The sequence below is a fragment of the Pteropus vampyrus genome, unplaced genomic scaffold (assembly GCF_000151845.1).
Source record: "Pteropus vampyrus isolate Shadow unplaced genomic scaffold, Pvam_2.0 Scaffold125, whole genome shotgun sequence".
Taxonomy (NCBI): Eukaryota; Metazoa; Chordata; class Mammalia; order Chiroptera; family Pteropodidae; genus Pteropus; species Pteropus vampyrus.
In genome coordinates this window covers 1,197,209-1,207,813 of record NW_011888906.1, presented here as the reverse complement: position 1 = coordinate 1,207,813, position 10,605 = coordinate 1,197,209, and the positions used below count along the sequence as shown (strand labels likewise).

Genomic DNA, 10,605 nt, shown 5'->3' with positions numbered 1-10,605 from the left:
AGTAAAGATCACAGTCTGCTGCATATGCATGAGGGGACCATGAGCCCGAGATTCGGGGAATGTCCAGGCTTCGCCTGATTAAAAATTCTTCGGTCTTGAAGACTTCAGAGCCCCCAGAGTTCCGCACACGTACGCAGAAAGTTTTCAAAGGGTCATCTGGGGCGGACATTTAGGGGATATTGGTCGAGGGAGCCCCGAATTTGGGTCATATAATCAGGCGTCTCAAGTAGACAGCTCAATCCCAGAAGGGGTCCTCGGCCGGTAGGACTAGAAGACGAAGGGGGCGTCTCCTCTGTTTCCTGCGGCGTCCGTGGCGAGCTGTGGTGGAAGCAGGCTGCGACAGCGAAAGCGACAGTGGCTTCGGCGCCATGGCAGAGCTAGCAGGTACCGTGGTGTCGGCCTCTTGGGGGCGGGATGAGAGGTCCTCAATGAGTCCTCGCCGCCATGTTGTCCCTTTGGGGTCACCTTAGGCGTCTCTCGGCCCCTCTCTGGGGATTTCCTTCCTCACGCCCTAGGGTTCGGGTCCACCTATGTTCAGTGTCACGTGACTGCCCTGTTTGACCCCTGCCTGGGCCTTGAGGCTCCCTTCCCGGCCCCAGGGCGGGTCACGGGACTCGGGTTCTCGTTCTGGCCTCCAAGGTCAGCACGCGCCTGTCTGCTCCGGGCATTGGGCAGGCAGAGCTTGGGAGCGCGGGGCTGGGAGGGCGCGACTATTCCCTCTTCAGCACTAGGCCCTATGGCAGGGGACCCAGTTTCTGAGAGGCCTGTCACTCTTGTCTCCGCCACTTCAGCCTTATTTTTACAGCAGAAAGAGCGTGGGGGAGAGGAGAGAAAAGGGTCTCCTGCCTTGGGCCCCCGCTTCGGTGGCTGGGATGATAGGTCGGCTCTCTGCTTTGAGTCTCGGGTGCTTCTTACTCCCTCTAACTTTACATTTAACCAGGACACCCGTTCTCTTTTCTTCAACATATATGGGGAGTGGCCTTCAAGGGCAACTGAAGGAGCGGAATGGCTAGCACACTAATGGCCTGGAAAGAAGAATGGGGGATGGGGGACAGTTGCTTTTTCCTTCCCCCTTCCAAACCATCTTTAATTTCCTTCCAGGCCTCCGTGTTTCTTTTCAACGCTTAAATGTTGGAACAGACGGGTCTGTTCTAGAAAAGAAATGGTCTTTCTTGTTTATAGGTTTGGATCGTGTTTTATCCCTTTCAGGGAACTGATGTGTTGGGGACAGCTTCTCTTTGCCCTGCCTGACATGGTCCAACCATCCCCTCAGCCTTCAGGACGGCAACACCAAAGCCAGGACAAAAAAAAAAAAAAAAAAAGTTCCAGCTTAAGTGCTGATGCCAAGTGTTAGATCTTGTTTATTTTAAATTCGAGACTAATTAATGTCAAGCAAATCTGTTAAAAGATTCAGAGCTCTGTTCGGTTTCCAGTGACCAGATCAATTCCATATCTGAAGTTGTTCTTGTTAGAATTGCTGCCAAAAACAGTTTAACCCTTTATCTGTAATGTGTTGTTTCAAAGAGGAATTTGAAATCTGGGTTTGACCATCTCTTTGTTGTTGTTCTCTCATATTTGAAACACATGCATTCCATTCAAACCTGTCACTGTGTGATATACCTAGGACCATGTGTTGCCTGCCCCCCTAACTTCCTGTTCTGGGAATGCTAAGGAATCTGGATCCTACTATGGTATGGGGCCTGTGGAAGGGAGAAGGGTACAAGGGGAGGGTGAACAGGATTCTTCCCAATGAAGATGGTGGTAGGTCTCTGGGGCATATAGAGGAAGTTAAGAGGTCACTAGGGGAGAAGAGACTATTCTTAGACCAATGTTTTGTGTGTGTGTGTGTGCGCGCGCGCGTGTGTGCGCGTGTGTACGCACGCGTGCACACTTGTGCACATTTAAACCTCTAGGGGTAGAACAACTGCAAATTCAGACTCTCACTGTAGTAGGGTGCTGGCTCCTGAGTAGATACAAGTTTGAAAATAGATGTTTAGCAAAAGGCTCACAGTAAACTTTCACCCTTACCCAACCCATGTGTAATAAACTTGCTGTCCTGCAGCTGAAACTCAAGAAACTTGTCCTCCCTGCCCTTCCTTCAATCATAATCCAAATACAACACAGATTGAGTTAACAGTGTCACACAACACCCCACACCTCTAAAAGTCATGGTACTTGAACTCCCATGGGGCTTAACTTCAACCGATTAAGCTAAGAAACTAACTTCCTTCTTAGGGCAGTCTTGCCTGTTGCTACAGTCCCATCCTTGGCCCTGTGGGCACAAAATCTTGTGGGAGTGGTAGAGACACTTTAGGGAAAGGGGAGACCTGTGGACATTTAGTCCTGTGGACATTTAGTCCTGTGGACTAAGGACTTTGCAATAAAACTAGTCATTTTCAATTCCCATTGCCCCCATTAGAATAAAATGTTTTAATGTTATTGTTTCTGGAAAAATTATAAACAAGATGTGTTTGGACCAGACTTCTAAACATTACACGAGAATAGAAAGAGAATGCATTCCTTCTGCCTTCTCTGGTTTGTGTTTGCTGCCAAAACATGAGGGTTCAGGGATCGGGGAAGTGGACGTTGCTCACTCAGGCCCAACTATGAGTGCAGGCCACCGGGGTAGCCCTTGCCTAGAAGTCTGTCATCTCACCATGCCATGCTCTGAGTCCTGCTGATGGGTGGATGGATGGATGAAGGAAGCCCCACAGGTGGGCTTTGCCAAGATCATCTGGAAAGCCCTGGGGCTTCCAGCAGCCTTCTGCCTTTTAAAGAGGGCACAGGAGGCTAAAGGGGCCTGCTGTGTCCAGAGCAACCAGACCCTTCTATTCTGCTGCATCCTGTCTCCCTGAACCCAGCTACCTTATAACTGGGCTGAGGTTAGAGCATCTGGGGCAGTAGGGCTGTGGGCACACCCCCGAAGGCTCTGAGGGGAGGGACAGCCTTCACTGAGAACCCATGTTGAAATATGTTCATGGATCTGGAGATTTAGTGTGGAAAACCACAGAAACTCCCAGACTTGAGGCCTGCCAAGAGATAGGCTTCAGAAGGGAGATATGGGCATTGCCTGCTGATAAGTCACCCTAGGACCAGAGGACACCTGCCTCACCTTCAGGCTATGATGGAAGCTGGAGCTGCCCAACCTAAAAAAGATGGTTTACACATCCCCACTGGCCTTGAGTCCTGATTGCCACTTCGATAGAATGTTTCTAGTATGTTAGGGTTCACTGGGATCTTAGCAGCCCTTTTACAGAGGGGAACTGAAGGTGAGGGGTAAGAAGTGACCTGTCCAGGTTCCCTGGGCTAATTGATGGCAAAGCCAATACCAGGACTGAGGTCAGCATCCTCCACTCCCATAATTCTCTGACGCTTAACTGAAGTTAAAGGTGCCTCTAGAGGTGCTGGTGGTTAGGTTGTGAAATGCAAGAGGCTTGCTTAGGGAAGGGAAACATTAGGCTCAAGGGGGCGACATGCTTTGTGCTCCAGAATTGTCGGTGACAACTGTGACTAAGGGATTTGAGGAAGTGGCAGAAAGAGATTTATGGCCCTCCAACTCCCTCAGTGTTGACTCAGAAACAGGTGTATAGTGACAGGGACACGAAAAGCCACAGACAAGGCCAAACAGGTGCCAGGGCCATTTGGTGAGGTAGTCAGCTGACCCTATGTAAAAGGAACCCTGACTCATTGAGGAGTGGGAGAGGGAAGAGAGAAGTCTGGACTTGAGCAGCCAGTTCACCCACCCACCCTGACATGAAGGCAGGGGAGAGCCCAGGGCCAGGGATCTGGTAAGCACCCACAGTATGGAGTCTAATGCTGGGAGAAGCAGAGAACCCAGTAATGGGGAGAGTGAGTTGGCAGTGGTTCCTAGGGGTAGTGGAGGAGCCCCTGGAGAATAGCAAGGCCAGGCACAATGCCCTCGTAGTGGTCCTGGTAGAAGTTATAGGGGCCTGGAGGGATGAGCTGGGTGGGGGAGGCACCACAGCTCATGCTTATTCCATAATCATTGTTCAGGGCAGTGCCTGCCCTGCCCAGAGCTCAATTCCTTGGGGCTCCTGGATGGAGAAAAGGCTGTGTGTTCTGAAGTCTTGATAACCAGCCCCACCCTCTTGGTGCCTAGTACCCCATTTTGAGGGCTACTCCCATCGTTCCCCTCCTCCCTTATTTCTCATTGATTACCTGCCAAGACCCCCTTATCCCAGGACAAGTGAAGGCACCCACCCCTCAGGAGGGGAATGTGGTCCCTTATTCTGGCACCACAAGTGAAGACCTTTTCTTTGGGGAAGAGGATGTGGTTCTTTATCTCAGGACAGTGTTGAGATGGAACCAGGTATGTGAAAGTCACAGTTTATTTCCATTTTGTTGCCTCCTCCTCCTTCCCTCCCTTTCCCTCCCAAGTAGTGTGCCCACTCCTCAATGGGCACATCAGCCCGGTCTTAGAAATATGTGTCGAAGCCGCAAAATTAGTTACAAGAAACAACTTTTTGGTGCGCCTCCACCACCCTGCAGGATCCTGAGACACTGCGAGATGGAGGAGGTACTGTTTTTATTTTTTGTAGAGGTGGTCCCTGTCCTCCAGGAGCTTACAATCTAGCTGGGGAAACACAACTAATGCACACTTACACAATTAATACAATTAGCGATTACCACAATATTTACCACAATTGCGTGAGACCAAGGAAAAGCAAGATCAGTGAGGGGCTGGGGGCTCGGAGAAGGTATTTTAGTAAAGATGGGATCTGTTTACTGGTTAAATAGGTCCGAATTGAGTGACACATTTCTTTCAGATGGGGTGGGCTTGGGAGGCAGTGAAGGGGAAGGGGAATCGAGGGAGCAAAGGCGCAAGGCTGGAATGCACATGCCGTAGGCAAGGGACAGTAAGAGGGCCCCAGTCTATTTCTTAACCCTCCTCCTTCTCCCACTCCCTCCAGTCCCGCCACATGGGCACGCAGTTGGTGCCTTGTCTGCTGCTCGGAGATTCAGGGCTGCTGGCTGGTGATGTTGGAATGTCCATTCTGCTGGCTGGTGTGGTTGTCTGGATCTCTGTGGTGGGGCCTGCTGGCATGGCCGTGGCTGTGGGGCTGGATGTCGCTGTCCCGACTTGGTCCAGATCAGAATGCCTATGCCCAAATCTCAGAGATCTGCTCCCCCCACTCCCCCTCCTCCCTCTACCCCACCCCACAGTGGGACGGGTGCAAAGGGGTTGGGAAAGGATCTGATATTATCGTCATTGTCGGTGCTGCTTCTCCGGGGGCCTGCCAGCCCCTCACTGACCTTGGCAAGTGCTCCTCTGGCGAGAGAGCACAGGGGACCCCCCATTCCTGCGCGGCACTGGCTCCCGTGCTGGGCGAGATGCACAGGAGCACCTGATGACACGGCCGCCCAGGGCTGGGGGCTGGGGCCTCAGTTGGGGGCTCGCCGGCGCTCTCCCAACACCTGCCGCCCGGTCCTCGACACGGTGTACGCCAGCTTCTGCAGGGAGTACCTGAACACCTGTAATGAGAGACCCAGGACCTACCCTTAGAGGGGGGCACCCACAGCCTGGCTGCAGCACTGCTGTGCCCACCCCTGCCCCACCCTCTGCCCTGCCCACCTGTCCCACTAGGAGAGGCCAGCAAGGAGGCAACTTGTCCAGGAGTCAGGACAGCTGGAGCTTTTCCAGATGTGCTGAAGGCTGCATGGTGGCAATCTGACTGGACTCATAACTTAGGTATACCTCACTAATTGCAATGCGCTGGGTCCCTGGAGGATTTCGAAAAGCGAATCCTACCCAGTAAATGCAACATTCCAGGAACACTTTGATCCCTTTGGCAAAGGATTACTTTAGCAGGGAATTCTTCCTGCAAAAGGGTGCTTTTAGAGTAAATGATTTTATGGGCAAAGCATTTTCTTTGGTTTCTTTTTACACAAAGCACTTTGCCTCTTTTTTTTTTTTTTTAATAAAGTGAATTGGGGTTTTTTTGGAAGCGCTTTTTTTCTCTTCTGTTTTTCCAGCAGAGAACCTTTTCTTCTTAATTGTCTTACTCAAAGCTCTTTTATTTGATTCATTTTTTCTTAGTTCCTTTGTTTAATTTTTTTCTGCAGCGCGCTTTATATCTAATGCATTTTTTCTGCCAAGTGCTTTTGTCTGATTTATTTTTCCTGCAATGCGCATTTTCTTGAATTAATTTTTTCCCGCGAATTATTTTTCTTCTAATAGGTTGTGGATTGGGGTATTTTTTGTTTGTTTGTTTGTTTGAGAAGGGCTTTTTTTCTAACTTATTATTTGTCCCGACCCCGCAAGCGCTATTTTTTTTTTTTTTTTAAGAAAATTTCCCCGCAATGCGCAATTTTTCAAGGCGGAAAATTTTCGCTATGTGAGCTGTAAAGTCTCTTTTCGCAAAAACAGAAGTGCCCCGCCTCCCTCCTGGGGTCGAGTCTGGGTGTAGCGGTTTTCTCTTACCACGTTGGTCGCTAAGAGCCTCGGCGTTCGTCGGCGGCTGGCGCCCGCCGCGCCCCAACTCTTTGTTCCCGGCCGGGCGCGGGCACACCGAGAAGGGTCTGCGCTAGGAGGAGGGCGCAGGGTGGGGGCGCGTGGTGCCAGCCGCGGCACTCGGGCACAGGGATCGCGGCAATCAGGATAGGATGGATCGCGGAGACGGCAATTGCGACGTGGGCTTGCCGGTCCAGGGGGCTCGCATCGGGACCCCTCTCCCACCTAGAACCTGGGCACACTTACCTGCAGCAGCACGCGGAAAATGTACCAGCCGATGATTAGCAGTTCAGCCGAGGCTGCCGCCACTGCCGCCATGGTTCCGAGTGCGTTGGGTGGATGGTTGAGCGCGAGTGCTGCCGAAGGCCGCAGGTTTGCCGAGGGCCGCTGGTCTCTCGGAGTCCGCTGTTGGGCGCACTGCTGCAGCCGCCGCGGCCGCGCCTTAAGTAGCCACCCGCCACCCAACTGCGCATGCGCGCATGGGGGGGTCCATAAGGAGGGGTAGCCGGGGGCACTCCTCATTCGTCAGAAGAGGAAAAAAAATAATCCATCTGCGCTTTCCACCGACCCCCGCCTCCCGAGGTTCATCTTATCCCCTTTCCAGAATATTCTACCGTGCCTGCTTTTGAATTTTAGTGCAAGTGAAGGGGAATTGCAACCGTGTGTGGCACATCTGGTAAGGGTTGGGGATGCGCGCATCTTGGTGTGGGACCTTTCTCTTCAAGCCCAGTGTCCAGTGCCGTACCACAACCCACCTTGGCCACAGATGGAAACCTAATTTAGAGAGGGAACATCTGCCCCGCACAGCAAAAAAAAGATGCCCCTTCCAGGAGCCCTGGATTCACAGTCCTCTGCTCAGCACTCCTTTTCTGATATTACATGTGTCGTAAGCTCATGTCCTCTGCTTCACAAGAGTCTCTGAGCGCCTCCCTAACCTTTACATGATCACTCGAGTCCCGCTTCTTAACGTTGCTAGGACTACGGCAATGGCGATTATGGGGAGCCTAGCGAAGGTACTGAACTTTAGGGAAAGTGATAGTCACCAGGTATCTACCCGGTGGGAGGGATGCGGGAGGGTTTGGCGCCTTTGTATACGCGGATGGGATAGCTCGAGCTCTCCCAAGAAGTGGTCGGAACGAGCTCTGGGGTAGTTTGCTGCTGGACAGGTCATTTCAACTTCTCTCTTCTACCCCCAGGCCCTGGGTAGGTCTTCTTCAGCCCGCAAGATTTTTTTGTACCCGTTGCGGTGGGTGGCTGGAGCCGGGTTTTACTACCGCCACCAGAGGGTTGTGGCTACCACAGCTCGGTTTCCAGGCATAGCGGGAAGACCTGAACGCGGTCTGTGAGCACAGCACCAGCACACTGGTAGCCGGCCGCTGGAGAGCACCTCTCTCCAGCAAGCTGCCTGGCACAGGGGCCAAATGGCATTTGCCCCTATGTGGGTAGAAAATTAATTGTAATTATAAGCTCACAGAGGTCAGCTTCTATACAGTGCCAGCATCAAGTGAGGTCAATTTGGATGAGGTAGCATGGTGATTTTTTTCTGCATCGACTTTCAAAGAAGTTGGCTGGTTTTGGCAAAATAATGCCAGGCTATTTGAAAAAGGCAAGCTCATCCCAGGCTGCCATTTTAAAACAAAATATTTGGTGGTGTTGCCGCTGCTGCAGCTTCCTAGAGCTTGCGAAGATCCATTGCTTACGATCTTTGGCTGGCAGTGTGCAGCCGCTAAACTGCTAACTGCTGTGCTCTCCACTGAGCACCTGCTGTGTGACAGAACCCTGTGGGGGCACAGCATGGAGCCCATAGCCATCCGGTGGCAACCACAGGGCGGTATTGTGAGGTCTGGACCCGTTGAGGACGGGCCGCAGCCCCAGGAGGCGATACATGATCTCTACTGGGCAGGGCCCAGGCAAAGCCAGTCCACTGTGCGGGACCTGCTGGAAGAGCCCTCTAGCGGAGCCCCGAAGAAGCCCAGGGGAGATATCCCAGGAGGCTTCTTGAAATGGTGACTTGGAGAGGAGTAGACTTCCATGGGTGGGCAGGGAGGAAAGGGCATTCACATTTGCTGTTGTTAACCATGATCCATTTTCCCAAATAAGTATACATTCTGTTCCTGTTTTTTTTTTTTTTGTTTTTTGTTTGTTTGTTTGTTTGTCTGTCTGTTTTTTGTCTGTTTGTTGTGTTGACTTTTCTCTTCAGGATCCCTGCTGCCTTGGTGATCCCGGGCTGACAGCCAGAGAGCACAGCGGCTCAGCTCCTGCAGAGTGAGGGTTGAAGAAAGCAGAGGGCAGCCGCCCACGCCCACTGGCTCCCATTAGGTCGGTTCCTGCAGCGGTGCCCGGCGGCCTTGGCGAAGGCCCTGCCCGGCAGAGATCATGTATTGCCTCCAGTGGCTGCTGCCCGTCCTCCTCATCCCCAAGCCCCTCAACCCCGCCCTGTGGTTCAGCCACTCCATGTTCATGGGCTTCTACTTGCTCAGCTTCCTCCTGGAGCGGAAGCCTTGCACAATTTGTGCCTTGGTTTTCCTGGCAGCCCTGTTCCTCATCTGCTATAGCTGCTGGGGAAACTGTTTCCTGTACCACTGCTCTGATTCTCCACTTCCAGAATCGGCACACGACCCCAGCGTTGTGGGCACCTAACAGCCTGCCCAGTTAGCTTTCCAAGGAAGCAGAAGACGGGAGGGGAGGCATTGACATAGGTCATAAAGCATTGGAGTTTCAAATCCCGCAGTTGGCGGGTGCCACATTCCTGACGGCGCCTTTTTGGCCTGTGATGTTTTATCCTTATAATGTGAATAATAGCACTGACCAGTGCTTTTATTGTAGAGTCCTATAGTCGTGGGTGGTCTTGTGGTTGTGTGTGTTCTGTCCCCATCTTGGTTTCAGCTGGCAGGATGGCCACCCCCCTCACCTCATTCCTATGAGGAATCTGCACCCATCCTGGTCCACCACCCCAGCATGACCTGGGCAGATAAAATGCCAATCTCATTGTCACCTTCGTTACCCCTTCTCGTCAGGGTCTCCTCCCTTTCCAGAATGTTCCCAACTCCTCAGTCCCTCTCCGGGTTTCCCTTTAGTTCTCTTCTACCCCTTTCCTTTTTGAAGGAGCACCTGTCCAAGACAGGGCTCATTTTTGCACTTATCTCTAATTTAAAGAGATTGCTGACGCCCAAGAGCCTCGCTTTTTCATCCTCCTTTCCCTGGTCAGCAGGCTAAACAGAAACATGTCTTGAGTGTTTGTTGTTCACAGATCTCCAGTATTTTTTCCACTTGATTTTTAAGAAAGAAAGAAATAATGGATACATCTTGCTCTTTCACCTCGGTGGTTGGGCTCATGCTCAGCCTCACCTCCTTTGCCCTTCCTCCTGCTTTCCTCAGCTGTCCCGAGGAGGGGGGACTCATTGTGTCTCCTGTGCATGCTCTGCAGGATTGAGGTGTGGCGTGTTCACATAGATCTAGCAGTCCCCAGCCGAGTGAATGGGAGAGTACTTGCGTGGTCCATAACAGCCACGATCCCCTTGATAGGTGTTTAGATATTTTTTGGTGTGCTGTACGTGTGTGTGTAACGTATACAAATACATGTGTATATTCCTTTTAAAGAAGCTTTATCGAACGTGTTCCGATTTTGAGGTTTAGCAATAGCTAACTATAGTAGGTGCCGCTACAGTTTTTATTTAGCATGGGGATTGCAGAGTGACCAGCACACTGGACTTCGAGGTGGTTCAGACAAGACAAAGGGGAGCAGTAGCCATCGTCCTCATGCCAGGAGCTCCTTCAGTCCTGCATATATAGACTGTACATTATGAAGAATACACAGGAAGACTTTGTGACTGTCACTTGCTTTTTTCTTTATCTGCGCTTCAATAACAAGTGTTGGCACACGAGACTCTCCTGGCCCCTGCCCACTGGGGATCAGCATGGTTGTCCTTCCAGTCTAAACCATCCATCTTTCTCTTGCCTGAACAGGGAGGGAGGTGGGCCAGGCAAAGGACAGAACTGGAGGCAGTCCACCTAGGAAATGGGACCGCGAGGCCACACTTGTGGAACATTTGGACTGCTATTCTGGAGCTTTTGTTTCTGGTGTGTTCATTGCACAGCTGTTTGAAATGTTTAATAAAGCTTTATAAACTTTA

At 51.6% G+C, this 10,605-nt stretch overlaps 2 protein-coding genes across 4 annotated transcripts; one reads left to right on the top strand and one right to left on the bottom strand.

Moving 5' to 3' along the window:
- Positions 1-227: 227 nt before the first annotated feature.
- Positions 228-10,605, top strand: BLCAP (bladder cancer associated protein). The gene is made up of 2 exons (XM_011366592.2): positions 228-384; positions 8,673-10,605. The coding sequence occupies exon 2, from the start codon at positions 8,849-8,851 to the stop codon at positions 9,110-9,112; it is 264 nt and encodes an 87-aa protein (XP_011364894.1). The 5' UTR covers positions 228-384; positions 8,673-8,848; the 3' UTR covers positions 9,113-10,605.
- Positions 4,479-7,622, bottom strand: NNAT (neuronatin). Of its 3 annotated transcripts, none has more exons than XM_011366591.2 (3): positions 6,715-7,621; positions 5,717-5,796; positions 4,479-5,493 (listed from the first exon to the last, which is right to left on the bottom strand). In XM_011366591.2, the coding sequence occupies exons 1-3, from the start codon at positions 6,992-6,994 to the stop codon at positions 5,404-5,406; spliced, it is 450 nt and encodes a 149-aa protein (XP_011364893.1). In that variant the 5' UTR covers positions 6,995-7,621; the 3' UTR covers positions 4,479-5,403. The 3 variants fall into 3 exon arrangements, with proteins under 3 accessions (XP_011364893.1, XP_011364892.2, XP_023390211.1); XM_023534443.1 differs by having other exon boundaries at positions 5,267-5,493; positions 5,722-5,796; positions 6,715-7,622; XM_011366590.2 differs by lacking the exon at positions 5,717-5,796 and having other exon boundaries at positions 6,719-7,552.